The sequence below is a fragment of the Rhagoletis pomonella genome, unplaced genomic scaffold, assembly GCF_013731165.1.
Source record: "Rhagoletis pomonella isolate Grant_MI unplaced genomic scaffold, Rhpom_1.0 Rhpom_scaffold_00001, whole genome shotgun sequence".
NCBI classification, from domain to species: domain Eukaryota; kingdom Metazoa; phylum Arthropoda; class Insecta; order Diptera; family Tephritidae; genus Rhagoletis; species Rhagoletis pomonella.
The window spans coordinates 37,272,890-37,300,502 of record NW_023458555.1 but is presented as its reverse complement, the minus strand read 5'-3'; the positions used below and the strand labels follow the sequence as shown (position 1 = coordinate 37,300,502).

General features: G+C 40.9%; 3 protein-coding genes across 5 annotated transcripts; 1 reads left to right on the top strand and 2 right to left on the bottom strand.

Annotated features, from left to right (window-relative positions):
• Positions 1-2,529: 2,529 nt before the first annotated feature.
• On the bottom strand, positions 2,530-23,992 carry LOC118743778 (putative mediator of RNA polymerase II transcription subunit 12). Of its 2 annotated transcripts, none has more exons than XM_036476552.1 (7): positions 23,655-23,992; positions 6,400-6,668; positions 5,937-6,329; positions 5,680-5,861; positions 3,323-5,608; positions 3,119-3,248; positions 2,530-3,042 (listed from the first exon to the last, which is right to left on the bottom strand). In XM_036476552.1, the coding sequence occupies exons 2-7, from the start codon at positions 6,538-6,540 to the stop codon at positions 2,539-2,541; spliced, it is 3,636 nt and encodes a 1,211-aa protein (XP_036332445.1). In that variant the 5' UTR covers positions 6,541-6,668; positions 23,655-23,992; the 3' UTR covers positions 2,530-2,538. The 2 variants fall into 2 exon arrangements, with proteins under 2 accessions (XP_036332445.1, XP_036332438.1); XM_036476545.1 differs by having other exon boundaries at positions 6,400-6,644.
• Positions 7,384-16,547, top strand: LOC118743760 (protein split ends-like). Of its 2 annotated transcripts, XM_036476534.1 has the most exons (5): positions 7,384-7,700; positions 7,927-13,089; positions 13,153-14,842; positions 14,923-15,148; positions 15,292-16,547. In XM_036476534.1, the coding sequence occupies exons 1-5, from the start codon at positions 7,626-7,628 to the stop codon at positions 15,884-15,886; spliced, it is 7,749 nt and encodes a 2,582-aa protein (XP_036332427.1). In that variant the 5' UTR covers positions 7,384-7,625; the 3' UTR covers positions 15,887-16,547. The 2 variants fall into 2 exon arrangements, with proteins under 2 accessions (XP_036332427.1, XP_036332419.1); XM_036476526.1 differs by having other exon boundaries at positions 7,927-14,842.
• Positions 23,993-24,820: 828 nt separating the features above from the next.
• On the bottom strand, positions 24,821-26,219 carry LOC118743793 (probable splicing factor, arginine/serine-rich 3). Its single transcript, XM_036476561.1, has 3 exons — positions 25,543-26,219; positions 25,398-25,471; positions 24,821-25,336 (listed from the first exon to the last, which is right to left on the bottom strand). Exons 1-3 carry the CDS (start codon positions 26,080-26,082, stop codon positions 25,231-25,233), a joined length of 720 nt encoding a protein of 239 aa, XP_036332454.1. The 5' UTR covers positions 26,083-26,219; the 3' UTR covers positions 24,821-25,230.
• Between the last annotated feature and the right edge of the window lie 1,394 nt (positions 26,220-27,613).

The window sequence follows — 27,613 nt, the reverse complement described above, 5'->3', positions numbered from 1 at the left end:
GAATCATTCAGAGTCATGACGGGAGTCATGTTGATGTAACTAACACATATTTATTTTCACAAACACATCCAAACCGACTCACGAGTCAGACGCACTGTGTATGCCGCCTATTACCTACCAGCGTCAATGTCAATAAGTCAAAATAGCATTGTTATTAATTCAGGTGTTACGCTATTTAAAATAAAATTTTGTCATAGAAATTTAATGCTTAGTATTAATTAAGCCATTTGCAACCGAAGTTCGTATATGGTAAAATATCTACAAAAATTACAAATTTAAAACACATACATATGTATACACATTAGACTGCATCACCAAAAAAAAAGTTGCGGATTTTTCGCCGAGATTACAAAATTTATTATATTTTAAGACTTCCACCAAAATATTTCGGAAAAAAATTAAGATTTACGTGAGCTGGACCGATTGGAAAATAGTACCTCCAAAAATGGAGTTTCTTTATGAATAAAAATAGTTTCTTAAGAGATTTTTTGGAAAACATCCCATCATATGACAAAACAGTTTAAGCTTTAAAAATCTGCATAAACATATTCAAACATTTTTTCAACGGAAGCATAATAATTCGATTTTTGATGTTTTTTTTTACTTTTTTTTCAAAGATTTGTTTAAGAAAAACTTGAATAACTGGGCCAAAACTATCACACATCTTAATTCAACATGGAATTAGGCTCGTTTGTCTTACCTTTCTCTTTCGTGCTTTGATTGAGCTTATTTGCAAAGAAATAAAAAAGGCTGAGAAAATTCCTTTCCAATGATTCCTCATAAGTCTAACTTGGTAAAGTTTAGGCTGGGTTATTCAAGTTTTTTTTTGAAAAAAGTTCAAAAACAGCATCAAATATTTAATTATTCCTTTGAAGCTTTTTTTAATACTTTTCTGCAAATTTTTTAAGGTTAAACTGTTTTGGCATCTAAGGTAATTTTTTGCAAAAAATGCTTAAAAACTGTTATATTCACAAAAACTCAATTTTTGCAGGTACTTTCAAATCGGTGCAGCTCACGTAAATCTTAATATTTTTCCGAAATATTTCGGTGAAAGTCTTATGGCCTTATTCATAAAAAATAAATAACTTTATAAAATGACGTTTTCATACATTTTTCAGTTTATAAACCTTTTTTAAAGCTACTTTATTTTCTATGAATAAGGTCATTAAAATATAATTGATTTTATAATTCCGGTGGAAAAACAATACCGATTTTTTTTTTGTACGGGGAGTGATGCAGTCTAATGTATGTACATACATATGTGCGAAGGGAATTCCCATTGCTAGAATTTTTTAATTTAATATTATACACTTGACGCACCTTGGTTTATCCATTTCCCCCGACTGTTCTGGCATATCTGAATGTTTCTCACTGACGCGCCAAATTCCCCGATGAATTTTGGATTATTTTATTCTGCCTTATCCTAGGTTTCGCCCGAAAAAAATTCACCCGAAAATTTTTCATCCGCCTATAGTATTTACATGGAAACGAAAAGTATAAAGTGAACCGGTTCGCGGAAAATGAAACCCATGATAAGGCTGATTTTTTTTAATATTCTTAAATGTATGTATATACAAATGTATTGATGTATTTATGTATATACAAACACATGAATTCTTTATTCATAAATACATATGTATGAGTTTACAAAATCCATTCATTTTAATGAAGTTACTTAAATTCTAAAATTGTTGTAAACCATTTCGACTACAATTACATGTACATATATTTATGTATGCAAGAATAGTATGTATGTATAAACAAGACGATGTCTATATGTAAATGGTAAGTTTGTTGGCGCAGTTTATGTGTTTTATATTCACGTCATATCGCTGGCATTCTTAGTCGAACTTAAAATTTATTATATGTATGTATGTATGAATGTATTTCAAAAATTCACTTTATTTAAAACTTCTGCACAATTCCTTTTTTTTTCAAAATACGTATGTATGTACATATGTATATGCGTACACTTAGTTTTTAATTATATTAAAACAAATTTTAATGTGCAAACCAAATATTTTCATCTTTTGAAAATAAAAGTAAAAAAACATTACAATCTACTGCCGTACTATTAAGCTATGGCTTTTAGACGTGTGTGTACAAAATAGGTATGACTAGGGAAGAAAATTAAATATGAAATTACCTTAAAAATTAAATAAAAATGTAGAGCCAAGAATACTAAGCTGTGTTAATACTCAAAACTAAAGTAAATATTCCACAAATGTTTGCAACTTATACAAATGAAACTAAATTAAGTTTAAATGATCGATTGCTTATGGGCACTAACTAACGTTTTCGTAAGGGAGAGTTAACTCACATTTCACAGTTAACTTAAAATATTTGTAATGAAAACGGGTAGAAAAAATACCGTATGTGGATTAACTTTCCGCTATGAAAATAGCCCAAGTCTACCTTACTAATGTAATTATGCATATGTTTATATGTGTGTATGAATTTTTACATAATGTGTACATTTCGAATGTACATATGTAAGTAGTGTAAAACTATTTTTATTTAAAAGTCTTGAAACTATATTTATTTCTCAATTTTTATGTGACCCATTATTTGGCCTGTAGCCGGGTTCACGAACTGTGCATGACTCAGCTGCATAAGGTTGGCTAGCGTAGAAGGTAGATTTAGTACCGTTGCATCGTGACTACCGATTGTCGTTTTCAATGTGGGATCATGTGATTGTGTTATGGTAATTGTGTTGCCCGCTAAATCTTGTGTACTTACAACAGTTGGCAGTTGCAGTTGCATAATATGCTGTTGTTGTTGTTGTGGATGTTGCTGTTGAAATTGTATATTGCCTGTGGGTTGCTGTACAATTTGTATTTGTTGTGTTTGTGATGGATTCGTTGACATTAAGGACGGCGGTATGGCGGTCATTGCAGGTTGCGAAATATGGTGTTGTTGTTGTGACTGTGACTGTGACTGTGACTGCTGGTGAACCTGTAATTGTGCTTCTTGTTGTTGCCTATTCATGTTTTGTACAGCAGGCATGCTGTTGGTACTTTGCTCACTCGTTGGTTTTTCGTTCTATTTGAAGAGAGTTTCGACTAATTAGTTACATATGTTTTTTTCCAAACAAGTCTAATAATAAAACAGCATTCACCTTTATGTTTGTATCTGCAGTTCCAGCAGATTCTGGATTCTCGTGCATTTGCTTGTGTTCTTCGTAATATGCTCGTACCGCAAACTGCTTGTTGCACATTTCACAATTATAGACGCCAATCGTGTGAATTCTGCAGAAAGTAAATGGAAATATTTATAAGTCGGATACAAATAAGATGGCATTAATACCGAAATTTTTCCTTACTTTTTATGCTTATTTAGATTATCTTTGCGCGAAAATGGTTTACTACAAACATCACAGCTAAATAGCTTTCGTCCTGAATGCGAGATTTCATGGCGCAATAGGTGCTCTTTTCGGCTGAAAGCCTTACCACATCCATCTTCCTTGCATTTGAAGGGCCGCAAACCAGCATGCAGTTTTATGTGTTGGGTCAGATGCTCTTTCTTTTTAAAGACACGTCCACATTGGCTGCATTCGAGTCCATTTGGCCCAATACCGCGTGCAGTTATGCCCTCAGTTTTCAATTTCGTAACATCTTTAGATACGGTTTGCTGCTGAGAAGTCGCGGTTGCCGTTGCTCCACCGCTCGATGTGCTTAAGTGATGTGGTAGTTGTTGTTGCTGCTGTTGTTGTTTTTGCGGCGTTGTTGACAATGTATTGATAGCTTTCTGTGCCGTCTTTAGAGGAGATGAGATATTCTGTCTTTGAAGAGCTTGAGGTGGCTGCGAATCTGGACGCAATTGCACCTGCGATTGTTGTTGTTGTTGCTGTTGCTTTAATGGTACCGCTGTGGCTGCTGCCTCTTTTGTTTTCACATCGAGTTTTTTTGATGGTAAAAGCTTTAGCAACGCTTGTTGCTGCTGCAGCTGTTGCTCTTGGGTTTGCGCTGTGCTGCTTATTCGGCTGATCGTCACATCCTTTTTCTGCAACATTGGTATCTTCGTTTGCAATATCGTGTTTTGTGTTGGTTGTTGCTGTTGCTGCTGCTGCGGTGGTAGTGGTGGTTTTTGCTGTTGCTTCGTGGTTGATTTGTTTGTTATGCGATGAACGGTGATTCCACCATGCTGCTGCTGCGCCGCCAATGTTGTAGCTACATCCTGCTGCTGCTTTTCTTGCAACAGTTGTTGTTCTTGTTGTTGCTGCTGACGTAATTTCTGCTGCGCCTGCTGTTGTTGTTGCTGCTGCTGTTGACGTTGTTTTTGTTGTTGCTGTTGCTGCTTTTGTTGTTCCTGCTGTTGCTGCTGCTGTTTTTGGTGCTGCAGTTGCACTTGTTGCATAATTTGCTGAGTGAGGTTTGTTGTAGGCGTTATTTCAATAGATCCATTACCAGCCTGCTGCGACAATCTGTACCGTTGTTGTTTTATTACTTTGTCATTCATTTGTTGAGACAATGGTTTGCTGCCATTCACTTTATGTGGAACAAAATCTTCAGTTTGATCATTTGTGGAAGTCGCAGCATCGTTAGTGCACTGGGCTGCTGTACGGATTATTTGTTGCGACGTGACTTGTGCCGTTGGTTTCAGTGACCCTTGCTGTTGCACTGTAACTGGCTGTGACTGCTGCTGCTGCTGCTCCTGTTGTTGTGCATGTAAAGCTGCAAGTGGTTGCAGCATGTTATTGCCTGTCATCGATTGAAATTGTTGATTATTTAGGGCCGATGCGGCCAACTGTAACGCTGCTGGTAAAGATGCTGGTGTTAATTGCATAACTGGTTGCCCGTCCACATTGCCGATCTGCGGCTGCAGCTTCATTTGTAATTGATATGTCGCAGGCAACATAAAATTCTTAGCATCAATATGTGCCACAATTTGCTGGTCTGAGTATTCATCCTTAATTGTAATGGGTAAATAGCATTTATTCGGTGATGACAGGAGCGTTGTTCCTGCGGCTGTTGGCGTTTGTAGCATATTCGCGGAATTTTGTGTATGCTGTTGTTGTTGCTGTAAAAGCGGCGCCAAATTCGAGAGTAGTGTTGCAGCAGCCGCCTGCGGCTGTGTTTGAGCAGTTTGTAGTTGTAGTTGAATTTGGGGCTGCTGGGCGCCAGCTGCCATGGCGAGTTGCGGTATTGTGGCTGTGAGTGTCTGTGATGTAGGGGAAGAAAGTAAGAAATTAAGTTTGGGCTTTTTGTTTTTGCTTGGGCTATTATCATTGTCAGGCGTCGAAGGCGTGCTGAATGTGATTGTCTGCTGTGGGTGTAATTGGGATGTTATTTGTTGTAGTTGTTGCTGAAGCTGTTGCTGCAACTGAAACTGTTGTAACTGTTGTTGCAGTTGTTGTAATTGAATGCTGGCAACAGAAGTTGAAGGTTGCGTGAGGAACTGTTGCTGTTGCAGTTGAACTTGTTCTTGTTGCTGGATGAATTGTTGAATTTGTGATGGGTGGAACTGCAACTGTTGCGGCGGTGGCAAATCGTTCGGTTGTAGTTGTTGTTGTTGTTGCTGCGGAGGCTCCTCTACTTTTTTTGCACTTTTCTTGCCAATAGGGGTAACCTTAATATTTGGTTTCATTTTGAGAAACTCAGTGAGTGCTCTGAAGAAAAATTTTGTAGGAAATTAAAATTTGTATAAAAAAAAATTTAGACAGAAGAATTTTCTATTTACTTGTGGTCTAAATCAGCAGTTGAACTTTGCTTTTGTTGTTGAAGTGTTTGAGGAATTTGAGCAGTCTGGGTAACTGGTGATTTGTACTGCATTGGTTCAGTCTTCATTGTCCCTTTACTATCCACCGATATAGTGTATTCCAGGGATAATGCCTTTTCTACTTGCTCCGAATCCACCGTTTGCTATATACGTATGAAGATTAAAAGTACATCATTTTTAAATGCTGGCGCTTTCAATAAAAATTTCTCAAACCTAACCTGTATTCCTATCGACTGCATAATGGTGTTGAGTATATCATTACTATTATTTGTGATGAATGTTTTGTTAGCATCATTTTGCTGCGGCAATGCCCGTGAAATTGATATGGGTACCGGTTGCATAGGGTTTGTACTAGAAGCAGATGGATTATGGCCCTTTCGACGTGCATTTGATGCACTACTATTCTCAATCACACTGAGACTCTTGCCACTGTTGGCAGCTATGGCGTCTTTTATGTACACTTTGCCTCCATTGTGTTGAGTAGCCTGTTTCAAACAATCATTCAACATGATCTGGGAATTCTTGCATATATCTCGAAATTTGTAAACCTCCTCAACCTGTTCTACGCAAATGGAGCATACGACTTTCGGGAGACGGTCTTTCTCGTCCACCTGAAGGAAAAAATTTGTATTGATACAATTCTTCGCTACAATGATATGTATGCGTGTATATACCACTTACCATCAATGACAGACAATCAGCGATTTTGGCGCAGAGATTTTTACTCTTTCCATCTGGGGAAAAAATGTTGATACGTTGCTGTGCATGTGCCGTGCAGACGCGGCACAATTCGTGAAAACTCACGCTACGGTAATTGGTCATTTTAAACAATTTGTTGGCTTAAATTTGCATGGCCCACGATGGGGTGTAAGGTGGTTGGTGTCTGTGCCGCTTTTTTAGAAGTGATTGGATGCTACTGAAGTAATCTGTTTACAATAGTTTGCAGAGGTCTAAATATTTGTTGCATTTTAATGTTTTATGTTAAGATTATTAAAACCAATTTTTAACTATAATTCTTTAAATTCCAATTGATATCGAATCGGAGCCACACAGTATTAGGGTAAGGATTTAGGCTGCATCTAATTAACAAGCGAATCATGTCACAAAATAGCACTTTGTAATGTTTTTATAATTTTACTCATAAACTTCGTTTTATAATGAATACAAATGGAAACGAAAGAAAAACTGCATTTTATTTTGTGATTAGATTGAAGACGCCAAAAAAATTTAGAGACCTTTTGTTGTTGCTTAAAGTTTTGTTTGCATTTGACATTTCGAAAGGGGAAATTCGAAAATCGATAGAAATGTTGCCATACCCCCAAAATTTTAATAAATGAGCCCGTTAAACCAAAGAACGTAAATGAAAAAAATGTTTATTCATCTCCGCAACACCAAACGATAGAGAATTCAATTACGAAAATTGATGTAAAAACAGACACTATCTCCTTATCTTAACCCTTCAGATGCACTTGCTGCATTTCACCGTGTTGTCTGTTCTAGCAGATTTACGTTCGTTACCAATTTACGTTTTTTGTCGCTTTTTATAAATTTACGGTCTTTGGATTTACGTGGAAATGGGTATCTTTTTCGAAAATACAGCACCTCCGCAATAATGCCAGCCAACTTCACGTGAAATCTCGTAGTTTTCTGCAATTGGTAAAGTGGCGTTCCTTCTTTTCGTTGTCGTGTTTTTCATTGTGAAAATTGCAGTTATTATAATAAATCTTTGCTTTTTGTATGCAATTAAGCACTAACTTGAAGTGGAGATTACTACACGAAGTCAAGTAAAAGTGTTTGAAACCGGAGTATGAGTCGATGAAATTGTGAATGAGAGGGTCGTGATCATGGTACAAAGGAAAACAAAAGAAGGGCAAAAGTGATAACTCGTGTGAAATGTTTTTGAAGACATGGAAAATTTGAAAATAAGTGATAACCTATTCGCGAATATACGCTATTTCGTAGATGGAAATTTAGATGAAGAGGTAAGAAACCACATGAAAAACTTTTTAACCACTTTGGTTTCTGATGACCAGCGAGTTGGCTGTCTGCCTGCTTTTGGAGCGCCAACTTGTCACAGGGTGCACTAAAAGTTAAGAAGTTGAAAGTTTATGGCGCTAATATTTTTTTACTCGTATCGATAATTATTGAATCATGATTTCTTTATACGTAACCTTTACATGCAAATTTACTTAAAAATTATTCTTTCAGATTGAAAAATTACTTAAAAATGGGGGCGCGCAATCGAAACGGTTTCTTTCGGACGTGGTCACACACTTGGTGTGTGCTCCCAACTACACCGAAGAAGAGCTGGCGATGAGTCTGGATCTTTATAATGTTATACCAGTAACAGAACAATGGATCATACATAGTTCAAAGCTAGGGCGTTTGGCATCAACAAAAGCTTTTGATCCGAGCACGCAACGCATTTTTAAGTCGCTAAAATTTGCTGTTACAAATTTAACTAATGCGGACTTTAAACGCTTGTATGCAATACTCACTTTCCATGGAGGTCAAGTTACTGCCAAATTCGAACCAAATACGACACATCTTATTTGCGGCAGTGTGGGAGGAAATATTTTCAATAATGCAGCCAGGAGCTCGGTAAACCTGGTCAGCCCAGATTGGGTTGCCGATTGTTTGAAACAAAGTAAAATTCTGCCCTGCGATGGTTATCACCCTCGAATGCTTAAACCTGTAGATAGACCCAAAGCTGTACCAAAACTGACTAGCATTTCGACAGCAGTCAGCCATGCGTCTGCATCAAGCATAGAAACTTTGGCTTTAACATCGATCGCAGCTTCCAGCTCAATAACCTGCACTGCCGTTGACTCCGTAGAGCAAACTCTGTCTACAATTCTTGGATTTGATGATGATGATGATGATATGGGTGGCATTGTTAGCAGCATAGACAATACACTTGGAAGTACAGTGGATGATGCCGATGCTGCACAGAGCATTGCCAATATAAAATCACAATTACAGGCATCCTTACCACCACTGCCGCCTACACCCCCCGCAACCAACGCCAATGTGGTTGAACAACCCGGTGTGGTTCAACAAACAGCGGCAAATCAAAAATGTGCTGGTTCTGTTCAAATTGCTGAAGTAGTAACAAGCAGTATTGTTAATCCTCAGTCTCAACCACAAACCATTCAACAGCCACAAACTCATTTACAACACCATCAGCAGCCTCAGGCGCACCCTCAGCAACAGCCTCAGCCGCACCCTCAGCAACAGCCTCAGCCGCAACCTCAACTACAACAGCAAATCGTTTTTGTGCGTCCACGCAACATTCAGCAACAGCAACAACAACAAATTCAGCAAGCAATTGGTGGTCCCCAACAACAGGTTGTACAGGCAATGCAACCATCACTGCCACCTCAACAAATAATTGTACAACAAAAGATTGTACCAAACGTTGTAGCCCAGCAGCAAATACAAATGCAACAGCAGCAGCATCAGGTAAAAACGGGCGCAGCTAATATTTTGCAACAGCAACGTAATCTTAAGAGTCCACAACATCACATACAAATCATACAACAACAACAAATGCCACAAACTCCTCGCACACCACAGCCACAACCACCAACACACCCCAATCTTCCGCCACAGCCTCGAACAGCTCCCTCGACCCCGACATCTACTGGCCCACCGCCGTTGCCAGACCCACGTACTTCTACCCCTACACCCACTGCTGTCGTTGGTAACATCTCGCAACCACGTACTCCGCAAACACCGAGCGGACGGCAAACTCCAGCTGCTAGAACCCCTTCAACAACTCCACAAACCCCGAGTCAGTCTCCGCAACATGTTTCTGCAATCGCCATGTCGCCACAGCCACAACAGCATCCGCAACAACAGGTTGCTCATCAGCAACAAACGGTACAAATGACACCGCAAATGTTGCACCAACACATCTTGCATCAACAAAACATTCTCCAGCAACAACAACTGCAGCTGCAGCAGCATATACAAAATGGACAAAGCTTGACGCCACAACAACAGGCCTTACAACGTCAAATACAACATCAGCAACAGCAATTAATACAACAGCAACAGAAACTTCAACAACAATTGCAGCAGCAACAACAACAACAGCAAATGCAGCAGCAGCAACAGCAACAACAACAAATGCAGCTCCAGCGACAACAACAACAAATGCAGCAGTCACCACGCCTGCATCAAAATTCACAAACACAATCGCCTTCGTTGCAACAGCAGCAGCAACAACACGGCCCAGGAGGTGGAAACATGATGCCACCACTATCCCCACGACAATCGCCGGCGCTCCAAATGACACCGCCACCACATTCTCCTCAACCACAGCAGCAGCAACAGTTAGTGCAGCAACAACAATTGCGTCAGCAAATGCAAAATCGTCAGCAGCAGCAGCAACGCCAACAGCAACAAGGAGTATTAGTCTCCACAATGGGCTCCCCGCAACATCAACCTCTAATGTCACCACAGCAACAGCAACAACCCTTGCAACCTTTCCAACAGCCGCAGCGTGTGTTATTACACCAACAACAACAAAGCCCCCAACACAGTTCTGCACCTCAGTCGCCGCAAATGCCGCAGCCCACGACACCGACACAGCAAAGTAAGCAGCAAATGCTCCAGCATATGAAACCCATCGATCCCACTGATCCCGTACAAGTGGCTCAGGTGCTCAGCCGTTCGGCGCCGAGTCCAAATCACGAATCACTTATAATGCGGCAACAGCATTTGAAGCAGCAGCAAGCATTGCAGCAACAACAAGCATTGCAACAGCAGCAACAAGCGCTACAGCAACAACAGCTTCAGCAGCAGCAACAACAACAACAACAGTTGCAGCAGCAACAACAGCAACAGTTGCAACAACAACAACAGTTACAACAACAACAGCAGCAGCAAAACTTGCAACCACAGCAACAGTCTCCAGCTGCTAGACAATCGCCTTTGCAGCAGGCTCAAGTACAGCAACAGATCGTCATCAATCCGGGCAACCAACAGCAGCAAATCATTGCCCAGCGACATGTCATCAACACGTCGACAGTACAGGGGCAACAGCTAATTCAAAGTCATATGATGAATATTCAGCAGCAACAGGCGCAGCAACAACAACAAGCACAACAAAAACAGCAGCAGTTAATGACAATACAACAACAGCAGCAACAACAGCTGCTTGTACAGCAGCAGCAGCAAAAACCATCTGGTATGGTCGTCGGTGGGACACCACAGCCGCAGCAGCAGCAATCACAACAACCATCTGGTATGGTAGTCGGTGGGACACCTCAGCCGCAGCAGCAGCAATCACAACAATCTCCACAGCAATCGGCGCCAACAATGCAGTTTAGTCAGCCACAGCAAATGACTATGTCAGGAGGCCAAGTTTGCATCATCCAGCAGACCCTGCAGCCACAGCAACAGCAGCAACAACCACAACAACAAATTATTCAGCAGCAGCAAGTGCAAGGCATTTCCACAAACTATCAACAGCAAATAGTTAGTCCTAACTTACAGCAATCGCCACAGCAACAGCAACAGCAACATCAACCTCAAATAATAAGCCAGCAAATTCAAATTCCCCAACAGCAACAACAAGTTAGCGTCGGTGGCGCCCCGACACAAATAGCGCTTTCGAACAAATCGAAAATAATCATAAGCCAACAACAATTTCAGCAACTCAGTGTGCAACAACAGCAACAAATATTGGCACAAAATCAACATAATCAGAACCTTGTCATCGTTAATCAGACGAATTTGACTGCGCAACAACAACAACAGCAGCAGCAACAGCAACCGCAACCTCAAATAGTCCAACAAATTATACAACATCCTATGCAACAATCACCACAACAACAACAACAGCAGCAAATTCAAATACAGCAGTCTCCTCAGCAGCAACAGCAACAATTGCAGCAAGTAGCCCAAAGTCCAACGCAAGTGCACAAGCATCCGCAGCAACCGCCACCAATGTACACGCAGCGCCAACAATCTTTGGAGTTGGCCGAAGGCGGCGCAGGCATGTTGCAACAACCACAACAGCAAGTGCAACATGCACAGCAGTCTCCTCAAATGATAACACAAACACAAGTTTTACTTAATCCACAACAACAACAACAACAGCAGCAGCAACAACGTATTCAGTTGCAGCAACAGCACCAGCAACAACAAAATGCGAACATAACCCAACAGCCACAGCAAATCGTGATTAACCAACAAATCATAAATAATCCACAGCGCTTGCAATATATACAACAACAACAATTGCAGCTACAGCAACGCAAAACCGCACCAAATTCAATAATTGTGGGTCAACAGCAAATGCAACAATCGCCACAGCAACAACAGATCATCATACAACAGCAAGCTGTGCCGGCACAGGCAACACAACAACAGCAGCCGCAGCAAATAACACAGCAGACACAGCAACAACAAATGATGGCCATACCGCCTGGCAGCAATATGCAAAACCAACTTATATTGCAACAACAAAAGCCGATTGTGCAACAGCAGCATTCGATTGATGGCCAACAACAGCAACAACAACAACAACAACAACAACAGATCATATTGCAGCAACAACCCATACAGCAAACGGTTGTTATTCAACAGCAGCAGTTATCTCAACAGCAGCAGCAACAACAACAACAACTTATTGCAGCGGCTCGATCGCCACAACACCAACAACAAGGGCAGCAACAGCAATTGATTATCCAACAAGGTTCACCGCAACAACAACAAGCGCAGCAACAGCCACAACAACAGCTCTGGTCCCCACAACAACAGCAACAACAGAGTCCAGCGGCAATTCAACAGCAATCTCCGCAACCGGGCACTCCGGTGGTGGTAAGCGGCACGCAAGTTATTGCAAGCAATCCTCAAATGAGCAACCTACAGGCGCCACAACAATTCATACGTGCCGTACGCCCCGGGCAGTGGCAACAGCCCGGCATGCCTCCGGGCACCGTCCCGTTACAAGGCCAACCCCAGCGCCAAGTCATACAAGTCGACGATAAGACACACGCCCACCTTATGACACTAGATCCCGTGAAGAAGATGGAGTATATAGCCAAGTTACAGCAGCAAAATCAAAAGCGATTGATGATCCGTCAACAAATACCCTTTCAGCCGCGACCCGGCGCTCCCAATGTGGTGGCCACTGCCTTGGGTACAACAATTCAACGTCCAGCGGGCGCACCTACACCCGGTACACCACATATCATTGTGCAAAGTCAAATGCCTGCTGGCCTAACGCAACAACAACAAATCCAATGGCTGCAACAACAAGGTGCACGACAAGTTGTTGTGCGAACAGGTGCTGCGCCCGGCTTAAGTCCGATCACTCAGCATCAACAACCAGTTATTGTTGGTGGCCAACAGCAACAGGTATCGACTGCAACTGCCACCCAATATAATCCCAATGATCCCAATCAACAAATGTTATTACAGAGGCAGTTACGCGTGCAACAGGTACAGCTGCAACAGCAACAATTGACGCCACAAAAGCAATCACAACAGCAGCAGCCCGGCCTGCAAGTAGTTAGCGCAGGTGCCAACGCCATCGGCGGGGAACAGCAGTCGCCAACACCCGGCGCGCCAACTACGCCTGCAGGCAATGTAATGAGTACGTTGGTGCCAAGAACTATGGTAATGGGATCAGTCGACGCACAACAGCAGCAGCAAATAGTCAACTCACAGCAACAACAACAGCAAGTTTTGCAACAGACTCAGCAACAGCAAATGAATTTGAAAACGAAAACAGCGCTTGCCAACATGTTGAATAGTCGCTTGGGCAACAACAATGGTGGCACGATTCAGATACAACAGCAACAGGCAATGGTGGTAGCGCCGAGTGGCACACCGGCGACAGATCAGTCACTGCAGCAACAACAGCATTCGCATCAAATAATACAACACCAGGTGGTAGTCGCCGGCAACACACCCCAGTCCGGAGGAGTCATACTACAGCAGCAACAACAGCAGCCGCAGCAACAGCAGCAACAAATCGGACCAGGCGGTGTTGTACTGGAACAGCAGGACACTGCAGCGGCCCGGTTACGCTTGATGACGCAGCAACATAATGCGGCGCTGCAGCAGCCGGGTGCGCCGCCACACATACAACAGGGCTCGCAACTGTTGCAGGGCGTTGTAGCGTCGGCATCGCCTCGCACACCACAAGAAATCATGATGCTTCAGCAACAACAGCAGCAACAGCTACAACTGCGCCGTTCGGGCGCCGTGTTGCAAACACAGCTTACCTCGGGTACCCACGTTGTAACTGCGGGCACCGGCCAACAACAAATAGTTGTAGCCGGCCCTCAGCAGCACCAACAGTTAGGTATTGCGGGCGGTGTGCAACAACAAATTGCGACTGCTCAAGTTGCGCAGGGTCAGGCAACGCAAGCGCCTCAGGGCATTATGACACCAGCTGGCTTCATACAAGGTCGCCCCAATATGCCGTTGCCGCCGCGACCGCAATTCTATGGACACAATCCGAACCTCAAGTTACCGCCTGACCTCTTTCTCGTCGGCTGTACCTTTTACATTGTAGAATACGATGAAACCGACGCCGATGAATTGCCCATCTGGATGGAGACTATACGTCAATTCGGCGGCGATATTGAACGAGTCTACTGCCAACGCGTTACGCATGTACTCTGTCGCACCCAACGTCACGGTGTAGTAATGCAAGCATTGCGTGACTCGAAGCGTTGCATAACTGCTTACTGGCTAAGCGATATCTGCTTCAAAAAACAGCTGCTGCCACCATGGCAGGCCCTGCATTTACCATTCCCCAGCCAATTCGGTTACCAAAAGCCACTGGAAAGGCATATAATTTCAACGTACGGTTTTGAGGGCGAGGAAAGTTTCCGTGTTAAGCAGATGGTAGAGGAGTGTGGTGCAATATACACATCGTACTTGTCGAAACACAACACTGTGCTAATATGTAAAAAGCCAGAAGGCGATAAGTACATTGCTGCCAAGGAATGGAATATACCGGTTGTCAATGCCGTTTGGTTGGCGGACATTTGTATTGGCAATCTGAGCGGCATGTCGCAGTACGAGAATCAGAAGTATCAGCAATATTCGTTATCTGCGCCATTTAGGATCGACTATCCGCTCGTGCCACATTTGATGGGTAAGTAGATTACGTAGGAAAATTTTTATAAATTTTACTATTTTGTTTAACTAATCATATTGCCTTATGTGTATATGTAGCCGCTTGGAAGGCGCCTATAAACCTTACACAGGAAGCACATGAGCGTGTCAAGCGCTCACTAGCCGATCCATTTTCCGAGCAAAAGGCTAAGCGTCAAAAGATCTCACCCTATCAGGAGGAAATACCAGAGAACATAGTATGTGTTGAGTATCCACAAAACGACAAGCCGCCAAAGGTGATATTTTCGCAAGTGGCCGATCCGGAATCGCTGAAGAAAGCCGTGCTGTAAGTATTTGCCAGTTCTAAACTTTATTTTTTATTTTATTGTAATCTTATGTACATATACAAAATTAGTATGCAACCCCTGCGGGTATAGTTGATCGTAATTGCATTAATTTTCCACGTCTTAAATACCCTTTTTGTCTTAGCACTCTTGGTGGCATCGTTGTGGACAATCCAGAGGACGCAACTTTTTTGGTTATGACACGCGAGAGTCGCACATGCAAACTCATACAAGCCGTTTGTCATGTAGATTATGTACTCAAATCGAGTTGGTTGGTGGAGAGCGCCAAATCGGGCCGTTTCCTACTGCCCGAACCCTACAAAATACAATACATACCTGTCGATGAAAATTTAAAGTTCCACCTCGATACCGTACTGCGTTCGAGCGTCCGTAATAGTCTCTTTGCTGGCAAACATTTCTTCGTAACACCCGATGTTTTTCCTTCGCGCACCGAAATCGTACGCATGATTGAGTCGTCTGGCGGCAAAGTGGAGGCAAAACGTCGTACCGTACAAGCCATTGCTGAGACACATACACAATCGCCAGAGTCGTATATAATTGTGACGTGCCCAAATGATATGCATTTGTGTGTAGATTTGACGCGTCAAGGTAATCCAAAGTGTCCCATAGTGTCGACGGAGTTTGTAATGAGTTCGATATTAAAACAAAAATTGGAAATCGAACCGAATTTAATAACCTACTTGTATAACAACAACTACTCTAGCACTAAGTCAAAATAGTACATTGTCATATACCACTAAGGTGAGCAGCATATAATTATGTACATGCGTTAATGCAATACAAGTTTACACATAAAAATGATACGTAGTAAGAAAAAAAAAATTAAGATCATTTAAATGTAGATACATAAATTTAGATATGGATATTTAAGAAAAAAGAGACAAAGATTTATCTTATACCATATTTCCTTAATATAAACATTTTGCACAAGTTTGTACAGTTATTCGTAGTATGAAAATCCAAAATTTTCGGCGTAACATAAGAATTTAAGAATACATCGTACATACATATGTCTGCATACATATTGTTACATATGTACATATGTACATACGTATATTAAGTTAAAAGAAGCAAATAACCCATTGGGTTTAAATCCATTAAGTAAATATGCAATGGCATACATGTTATGCAAAACTTTAAACCAAAATAATTTGTAGAATATCGAAGAGATTAAATTAAGTTACTCCACTATCAGTAATTTATTATAATTTTAAAATATTTTCTTTTCTTAAGCAAAAAAAAAACATCACTTAATGTATACGACTATTACTTCGGAAGCGATCAGCAATATGTATACTGCATACATTTCGAGCCCTAACCGCCAAAAAATGGGAGCGAAATTGCATTTAAAGTTTTATTTTTGATGCAGAAATACATCTAGATGATCTAGGAACATTTCTGCTTCAAAAAGAAAATTAAAAAAAAAAAAATATCACTTAAATCTTTTTGGTGGTTAGGGCTCCTTATATTTATTTACCCAGCAAACGTTAGAGAAATTTGGATTTCTACATTAGATAACCAGGGTAATTCTCTAATCGTTCTCGAGACGATGACGAAGTTAGAGAACCAAATTAGAATTCGATTCGAGAAACAACGCAAATACAAATAAATGTTAATAATCAATATTCAAAATAAATGAATAAAAAATTATTTTTAAGTTCAATTAGTTCATTATTATTTTGTTGCAAATATCTACATTTCATACAAATTTTACAAACAAAGCGTTTTATTTAACAAGGCAAAACAGCAGTTTGAAATTCACATTGGAATCCCATTAGAGATCAACATTAGAATTCGGCTAGAGAATTAATGTTTTCTCGAATCAAGAACTATGTCCCACTTTTGTCGAGATCGCTATGATTCTCGATAGTTTTTCGAGTCGTTCTCTAACGTTTGAGATTGGAGAATGTGGCTAGTTCTCCAATCATTCTCTAATGTTTGCTGGGTATATATACGTAAAATATATTATTTTGTAAATATTTTCCTTGAGTTATAAAATAAGTTTCCAATAAAAATATTTTTCCAAATAAATATAAACTAATATGTTAGTTGGTTAAATTAAAAAGAAAGAAAGTATAAAATCCCTGACGCTGTTCTTCTCTCAGCTGGAGGTCAGCACTTGCAGCTGTCTGACAAGGTCAAGTACTTGAACTTGACTGAAAGTTGTCGTGGAGACCAAACATCGAGGAAACGGCAAGGAAGGCAACAATGGCCTTATATTGCTGTAGGGGAGCTATTGGTAAGAGATTTCGCCCAAAGTCAATTATGTTTTATGGCGCCCTAGTCTAGTGGAACTCACGGGAAAAGGCTACACTAGCTAAGCAGCTAGAGTGCGTACAAAGGGCTGATTGATTTGGTATTAGTGAGGCACTGCGGATCACTCTCACAATAGCACTTAACGTAATGCTGAACGTGGTGCCGGTGGACGTTGCAGGCAAAATTGCCGCGGCGCGAACAGCTATTAGACTCAGATTTAAGGACTGAACGATGTGGTGTTCTAGGGGACTTCGATTTCATCCCTGATCGCACAGATTACTGCGCCACCGAAATGGCTCCTAGGATCTTCTCTGCCCACTTTCCCCCAAAGGAGGATTGGGCAGGGGCGGAACTTCTGGAGGGGGAGCGGTGAACTTCTTCACGGATGGTTCGAAACTTTACGGCAGGTTTGGTGATCGGGTCTTCTGTCCAGAGTTCTCTCCATCAGCACTAAGTTCACGCTCATGGACTTCTGCAGTGTATTCCAGGCCAAGTGGCTGCTATCAAGGAGGCGGTGTATTCACTGCTCCAGAGTGCTATGACAGTCAGGGAGGTGAGCATTTAGTCCGATAGCCAAGCTAAGCTCTAACTTGGTTAAGGAATGTCCTCTCTCTCCCTTCCGGTCGCGTCGGAATACTTCTGTATTAGGCTTATTAGCGGTCCGGGTCACAGCGCTATTGCGGGGGAACTGCATGGCTGACGAATTGGCCAGGAATGGCACTCGCGAAACATCGCCGGATATAGAGCGGCTGGGAATGCCATTGGTCACTTGTGTTACACTCTTGGATAGATGTGAGCTCAGCGAGCGCTGGGCAAACACCAGACATGCACGATTTCAAGGTCCATCTGGCCGGGGCGGTCGAGGGTACTCGTCACACTCACAAAGCCGCAGCTCTCACTTAGTGAGGGTTCTAACGGCTCACTGTCCAATCGGCATTCATGCAGTAAGGCTGAGAATACTACCGGACCCCGCTTGTCGCAGTTGCCTGGAAGATGACGAGGTGGATTCATCTCAACACTACCTGCTTGGTTGCCCAGCGTTTGCGAGGCTAAGGTTAAAGTACTTTGGCTCTCAATTCCCCAATAGCCCTGAGGAGCTCTGGGGCATTGAGGTAAGCCGAATTCGTAAATACATAATCGGCTCGGGGCGTCATTCAGATTGTGGTATCACAAAGGACAATCTAGTAATTGTTGTGGTTGTTGTTGTTGTTGTGGCGGCTACAACAACCCCGCCCAGATCGGTTGATATCTCAGTCGTTGTCGTCAAGTTCCACTAACGGCAACCCTAGGAAGCGTGCAGCTTCTATCGGGTCGGTCCACAAGGACAAAGCCGTTAGGGTTGTCGGGTTTTCCGGACATGCGAAGAGATGTTTCGAGTCATGTGGGGTCTCTCCGCATGCCGGACACTCATTTAGCACATCCTCATTCAATGTACTCAGGTAGGAGTTTAACCTGCTGCAGTAGCCAGAGCGGAGTTGGGCTATTGTCGTTCGTGTCTCCCGAGGAGGATGAAGCTCCGTCTCGTCTATGTCCGGTGGCGGTATGCCACCTCTGGTGGTTGAGGGAGCTATGAAATGTAAAAGTTAAACAGTAGCGGGGAAAGGACACCACCCTGTGGAACCCCCTGTTTTATTTTTCTAAGCATACTCGATTTGTCTCTAACCATTACCGACGAGTGTCGACCACTCAGATAATTTGCCGACCACCGTTTGAGCCTCTGTGAGAGAGAGGAAGCCTCTATATCTTTTAGTAGCGTGGAATGGCAAACGGTGTCAAACGCCTTTGACAAGTCCAATGCTACTAGAATCGGTTTCTCACAGGTACGGTTTCGGTTAAGGCCACGAGTTATCTGAATGTTTATGGCGTTAAGTGCTGTTGTTGTACTGTGCACTTTACGGAAACCATGCTGATGCTTCGCTGGGGTCAAGTGGTTTGTGAAATACGGGAGCAGCAGGGCCTCGAGTGTCTTCGCTACCGGGGAAAGGAGTGTTATCGGCCGATAAGAATCTCCTTTGTTGGCAGGTTTTCCCGGTTTGAGCAGTGGGACCACCCTCCCCACCTTCCAGATGTCGCTACCGGGGAAAGGAGTGTTATCGGCCGATAAGAATCTCCTTTGTTGGCACGTTTTCCCGCTTTGAGCAGTGGGACCACCCTCCCCACCTTCCAGATGTCTGGGATGATGAGAGTGGCCATAGACAAATTGAGGACCTCCGTTAGGTACGCTACCCTCGCAGGACCCAAATTTTTCAGCATCAGCATGCATATTCCGTCGGGACCCATGGCTTTGGAGGCTTTCGCCTTCCCGATGGCCACCTGAACTTGACCGCAAGTGAAAGCAAGGGGGGCACAGGTTGTTGGCAGTTTGTGCAGCCTTCTGGTCACTCGACGCTTGGCTTTGTCCACCGGAGGATGCAGTATGAACTGCCGGCTAAAATAGCTCGAGTATCGCACCGGGTCCGACGAAGCATGGTCGCCGAAAGAAATTTCGACTCTGTCGTCGTGCTTAGTCGGATTGGACAGTGACCTCACGGTTGACCAAAGCTTACTCACACCAGAGGTGAAGTTACAGGTCTTCAGATGCTCTTCCCACATCTTCCGCTTATGTACGTTTACTAGTTGCCGAATCTCCGCGTTGAGATCCCTGATACGGGGATTTCGGGGATCGGCCTGATGGAGGTTGTCACGCTCATCGGCTAGGACAGCCGCTTCAGCAGGAAAATTCGGACGGGGGTCCGAAATGCATCCTGTTGTAATGAAGCGGGCTGCAGCAGCAGTGACAACCCTGAGGAACTTACGCTCACCTTCGTGAACGTCGGTTGGTGCGGGTAGGGCAGTGAAGGTGTTTTCAGTAATTTCCGCGAAGCCTTTTGCTTTTGCTGTGCAGCTTCGTCTCTTGTACCGCTGCTATTAATATTCCGTGTCGGCCCATGAAGACGGTTATCTCCTCGATATTGCACTAAAGTCCGTTGCAGTTGAATTGTATCACCTTTGCGTGTCTTGTAAGACCGATTGTGATGTGGGGTGTAAGTGAGTTGTGTTGCCTGGCGGACCCCTGCTGTATGTGCTGCAGACGAGGGTGCTGCTGTTGTTGTTGTAGCGGCTACTAAGCCCCGTTCGGGCCAGTTTATGCGTCAACGTTGTCGTCAATTTCAGCTAGGGGGAGGCCCCTTGAAGTGTGCGACTTCCACAGGATCTGTCCAACGTTCACTTTCCTTTTTTCTTCCATGGAGGCAACATGAATTTCAGTTTTTTTACAAATAAAACATAAACAAAGTCAGCTGGTGTGTCTTCTTCTTCCGGTTTTTGCAAGTGATGGCTAATTTCCTGTTCGTTTACTTTTTTACTTTTTCATCTCTTTGGTACAGAATTTTCGCTTACTCTCTTGATTTTGATTGTTGGCTGGTGTTGGCTAATTTTGTTATCGAACGCAACTTATATTTTTTATTAATACTTAATGCAAAAAATTGTTCATGAAAATAATTGTGAATATACATTTGACACCTACCCCTCTATTCTAACAGAGTCACAAAACTTAGCTCATCACTGTTGTGATTTCTAGTGCGCCGAGAAATGTGTCACAAAAAATTCGGTACTGAGTGCTAGAAAAATACACAAAAATTTAAAAATTTGTATTGTAGCGGCATATTTTTTGCAGCGGCAAGCTTTGAGTCGCAGTAGAAATCACAGCAGTGATGAGCTAAAGTTTGTGACTTTTTTAGAATACGGCTACTAGTTTTAAGTAGCAAACAATATCGCTTTGACATGGGGGTGCTATTGATATGACCGATACTGTATATCGTTACCTTAATATGGAAAGCCCCTATCTCACATCGTTGCTGCAGTACAAAAAGCCGTAACTATGTAACTTGAAATCCAAAATTCATTTTTTTGATTGATTATGATGCATTTCATTGAATCACTATATAGGTCCCCACATCGTTTTATGAAATAAAAAATTTTAGTTGGTTACGGCTTTTTTGCATTTCAGCGACGGTATGTATATGTATACAAATCTTAGAAGTTCCCATGACATACATCGATGCGACTATAATGAATAAAAGTCGCCAACATTTTTTTTAAGGTTTCCCACTGAGTTTTTTTTTTTTGTTAATGCAAGTAAAAGGCCTATTATATAGAGTGGTCCATATAGTGGTTTCTTTTTACCGAAATCGAGGTGGCCAAAACAAATTGCCAAGATGGCTGATAATACGATGACAACGCGAAAGAAATAGATTGTGGCATAGGCTGTGCGGTATGGCGCACCATTCTGATGAAACCAAAAATCGTCCAAGTCCATGTCTTCAATTTCCAACCACAAAAAAAATCGTTAATCATGTTTCGCTTTTCCTTACTTAACTATGTAGTTACATATGTATGTATGCGTATTTATGGATGTGGAATAATATAATAGTTATAATTTTTTAAAGCAATTACCTTTAGTATTTTGGATCCAGTTTTACGCGTTGTAACAAATGTATTCATTATTAATGCCAATTTAAATTGTTTACATATATGTACATTAGGGTGCTTTTTTCGCGACTATTTTTTTTTTCACTCCCACCTCGGAATTTTGTGCTCGGCCAAGGCGTACGAATATTTCCCGGGTAAAATACACGTAAACTTTAAATTGTTTTCTTCAAAACTCTACAGCTCAGAAGCTTTTTATGGTATATGCTTGGTCAGTGATAGGCTTTTTTTTCGAATTGAATGCAGTGTCCATTGTGGCGTATCACTAACTCCCACAAGCGAAAATTCTGGTTTTTGTCCCCTTCTCGTATTTAGCAAGAGCTACAAAAAAAAACGTAAATGACGAAATTCAATTTCACCAAATCGCTAACATCGATATTTCTTGAGATATTGGGCTTTGAAATTGATCAAAAATTTCTACAATTTAGCTCAATGCATGAAAATTCCACACTACCTCAACTGGAACGAGCCATTTATATTAAAGTTTTACAGTTTTGGAAACCAACGCTTGACCTTTATAAATGGACTAGCAGAACCGGCGGACTCGTCCCGCCCAAAATTTATTTTTTATTGAAACATTTTGTCGAACGTTTTCACCAAAAATTCACGTTCACGTTTGGTTTTGTGGTCGTCAGTAAGCGTATCCTTCATTGACGTCTTAAATAACCTAACGAAAGCGTTATGTCCGTGAAGAAGTTCTTGTGGCAACAATGATCTGTTTCGATGGTGAATCTTCCTTAAATCTGTATAGTACAGTTGGTGCCAATTTCCAAATGGGGTCCCTGGCCCACCTACCGGAAAAGAGTAATTTTTTTTTGGCCTATGACATGGTGGTTGCTGAAAGCTATTTACATATATATGTAAAAAATTTCATGAAAATCGGACCAGCCGTTCGCGAGATTACCTGTTCAAAAAAATAATTGAATAAATAACACCCAAGCCAATTTGCACCCTCACAATTTCGGGGAATGATAAAACTGTATGTAATATTGAGTGGTGGGTGCCGGTACAATTCTCTTCAATAAAATTGGTAAGTATCATACGTGACGATATTACTGAACTTCCCTAGTGTACAAATATATATGCATACATACGTAGGTAGGTGAATATTTAATTTTATTCTGCACTTATTTAAGAAATATTCATAGTACAATTACATTCACTTGCGAGCCGTTTAGGTTGAAGAGTTCGTTTCCACACTAAAATGCCAACTACTGAAGAAGCCAAAGGTAACACAATTTCTTTATTAACAAATAGCCATTTCATTGTACATACTCTTCATTTTAATAGATGGAGGGGTATTCACTAGTCGGGGCTCTGACATTATTGTTGGCATTCTGCTTTATGCGTTTGTATTTTGCTTTTTAATACCAACCATTGTAAATGAAACAGTAAGAAGCCGTCTTTATTGCGATATATGAGTGTTTTATTATTATTTTTTTAATAATATAAATATGTTTTTGTTTTATAGCTATAAAAGCGGGATGTATTATTAATAAAAAAAATAGTGATTACGTATAGCAACAAAACTATATGTACAATTATATGTTTAATGACAAAAAGTGTAAATTCTGAAAAATGAAACAAAAGGGGGACGTTTTTAGAAACAACAATAGATTTAAGTCATTTACACGCTTCTGGTTAACATAAATGGAATGGAGAGGTTTAGTTAAATATGTATAATTTTGTCTTTAAAACAAAACTGTATGGTTTTTGGAAGATAAGCTATTGAAAACAACATTTAATTAGTTGGTACATATTTACCAATCCAATCCAATTCAAGGTCTATGCATCCTTATTTTCAGGGCGTGTTCAAATCAATAGAAAGACTGTAGGCAAACTGAAAGTAAGTTGGTTCATCCAGTAACGCATGTTTGTACCCGCCTTACTTCTCCTTCCTTTCCTCTCCAATTCCAATAACGGTGAAATCCGTATGAAACGCAGAAAGGGACATACTCGATTACATTGTTAAAAGGGACTTCGGTTATATACTAAAAATTCCTAGTTTAAGTTTGATCCATCGATAAATTGGAAATCTTCCTATTCATCCAGTAGCGTATGTACCGGTCTTACTTTTCCTTTCTTTCCTTTCTAAATCCAATAATGGCGAAATCCACATAAAACGCAGAAAGTGAGATATTCGAGTATTTTGTTAAAAGGGACTTCGGGGTATATTTAAGAATTTCCTAGTTTGAGGTATTGCTATTTTTTTCCCAAATCTTTTAATGAGACGAAGTAAAAACATTTGCATCAATTCCAAGGTAATCTTAATCCAGTGGTAAATCGGAAATTTTCCTACTCATAAGAAAGCTTGCACTAATGAATTCCAATCGTAACATTGTAACGCAGACACAATTATCTCGAAATCCAAAGCGCAGTAAAAGACCTTTATCAAGTTGGAAACTAACGACGGATTTTTAAGGTTGAGTAACGAAATCCTCCCACGCAGTCCCACATCCTGTCCTAAAGAACTTGGGGTATCGAAATTATGTTCATCCTCACATTTTTATGCGAAAAAAGTTCGAAGCGAGAGAAGGGGGAATATAAAGTCGTAACGACGGAAGCTGCCACATAAGGGGTTATCGCATTTTCCAGAGATAACAAAAGAGAAATTTTGCAGCGGTGTTTTGATAATCCTGATAAGTTGAAAGAAGAAAGGAAAGAAAATCCCACGATTGTTCGATATGCGTAGGAAAAAGGTTGTACGAAAATGTGTGTCCTGTTGCATAATCATCACTTCCTTGATTTTTTCAACACTCCAAAGTATCAGTACCCTCGTAAAAAATACGTCCTTATATAACATCCAAATCCTTAAAATCCACTTATCCAAATACTCCCAATAATCCATCATTCCATTCCATCCATTTCATATAACGTGAATAGAGCGGAAAAAAGAAATATATATTATTATTATATTATGCAAGTATATGTATAATTCAAATGCCATATTTTATTTGTTTAGATAATTATAACCAAAGCATTGAAGTTTAGTTATTATTAGTATCTTTGTGTATGAAGCTAACTTATAACTATAACTTATATAAACTTTTTATTTTTATAGTGGTGAGTACATAATTTTTTTTTCTGTTTTCTAAGAGCAGCGGTGGAACTAATTATAATTTATTGAAAATTAGTAATGAGCTCTGCTCGCTCAAGAATTTGCTTTTTATGAAAATCGAGCTGAAAGGACCGCGTTGAAAACTATGTATGTACTATGTCTACGTATGAATTACATATATGACTATAATATGGTGATAGGGTTACCGATCATACTCTTCATTACAGTATGTTATAAATTGTGTTGTTTGTATAATTTCAAAGGATTTGCAATGTTTTTAAATTAAAAATTTGAGCGTGAACGAGATCTTGACCTGGAATATGAGCGTCGTAGAGGTGAATAAGTTGGAGTACCACGGCGTCGTGGACGTGGCGAGTAAGAGCGAGACCTAAAAGGATAACCGCAAAGTAAAATCAGCACAATTATGGGTTATTAAAAACTTCGCATACCTATCACGAAAATCACGACCGCCGCGAGCACCGTCTCCAGTATCTTCACGAACACGTATGTAGGAGACTTCTCCCTAAATAAAGTTGCATATAAGTCTTATAAAATCTTAAAAACATATACACATTTCCGCATATTAAAACTTACCTCATGCGATCTAAAACGAGAGTCGTCCAATTTTTTAATGGCATATCTCATGTCTTCGTGTCGCAAAAATTCAACCACACCAGTGCCATCCTTATATGAATCTGCAAAGCAAACATCTCCTGCCTCACGCATGTGGTCTTTCAAATCTTGCCATGAACCAGACGATGGTAGACCGGTAATCAAAACACGGTATTGTGAACGTTTGGTTGGAGGACCGCGGCCACCACCGCCACCACCACCCCGGCCACCATCGTTGCGACTACGGTCGTTGCGATTGCCGCGAAAACTACCTGGTCCACCGCCGCGTGGAAATTCTACGCGCAATCTATAACCATCATAGTCGTATCCATCGCGAGCCTTTACTGCATCCTCTGCATCTCTGGCGTCCTCAAATTCAACAAAGGCAAATGGAGGACCACGCCTATTTTTCAAGTCGACAAATGACACTTTACCAAACTTGTGAAATAGATCTTGGATATCCTTTGTACGAATATCTGGTGGCAAATTGCCAACATAAATTCGACTTTCACTGCGAGACATATTTATTCAAATTTAATGCGCAAAAACTTCGCGGAGAGCAATTTTCAAAGTATAAAAAATCTATATTTTTTTAAGGAATATAACACGCAAAAAACACAGTCGCACTTTTACCTCAACTTTGCAATAATGGCGGATTTTTCGTTATGATTTAGCTGGGAACAATGTGGGAACAAATTTTTTGAAACTCTACAGGGCAACCCAACCGAATCACTTACAAAAATTTCTAATGGATGACTTTCGCACTAACTTGGAGGCTACAGCATGAACCATTAGAACATCTGACCGGTTGATGAACAGCCATTGCAATAACATTGTAGAAAAAAGTGTGTATCACTCGTAATTTTGAAGTCTGCTATTTCTCTTTTAGGAATCCTTGCACGCAGAAATATATATTTTTTTATTTCAGAATTTCAATATAACCATAATTAATCGATTTAAGTGAAAATCTATAGGAGTAGATCTGGTAATAAGAGATTAAGCGAAAAATTCGCTCTCAAAAAGGAAGGAATATTTAGTAGTACGGAAACGCAAAAAAAAACACATTGCGTGCCCGGTGTCCGAGGTATAGCTCATTCAAGCGGTTTTTGTATATTTATCAGCTGATTAAAACTACAACATCTCTTAGGGCCGGTTGTTCAATGTCTGATTAGCACAAATCGGAGGTAGAAGCTCCGGTTAAGCACAACTACTGCTTTATCGAACACATGTTACATGCATGATGTCGAAATCGTCGATAGTGTAGTGGTAGTGATAACCAGACATTGAACAACCGGGCCTTAGGGCCATTTTCACCATCTCTGGTTAACACTAATCTTCAGTTAAACATCGTTACCGACGTTATCGACACAATGTTATATGCGTGTAGTCAGTAAAGTCGGTAACGATGTTTAACTGGAGATTAGTGTTAACCAGAGATGTTGAAAACGGCCCTTAGCGTGGTTATTCGGACTTGGTGACGGGGCATTTTTGGTGACGGGGCATTTGACAGCATACTTGCGCGATAGCTTCGTGGAGACAACATTATTGTAGGGTCTGTATTTGTGTTATTACCTTTTATTGTACTGTGTTCATTTCAACTTTGTAATTTTTTGGAAATTTTAGATTTATGTGATTTTTATGGTTCGTCAATCAAATAGAAAATTTTATTATTCAAAATAAAATAAGTTTTGTTATTTAAAATAAATACCTACAATTATCTATATTTCAATATAAAAGCAAAAATTGAACTGTTTTCTATTAAAATATTTGTTATTTTTGCTTGGGTGTGAAATAGCATATCGTCACTAGACACGAATAAAGGCGCGAGCTCAAAAGTTGACGGCGAAAAAAGACGCAAAAAAAACTTTACGGTCAAAGACTTTTAACATACTTCGCCGAAGTTTTTCATAAGCATCTTTTTTCGCAAAATTTTTTTACGGGCCTTTTATCGCCGTCAAAACACTAGCTCACTTTTATTCGTGTGTAGTGACGATATTTTTTTTAATATTTTAAGTGATGAAATCCGTCAAAAATTACTATCTTATAAATGCTT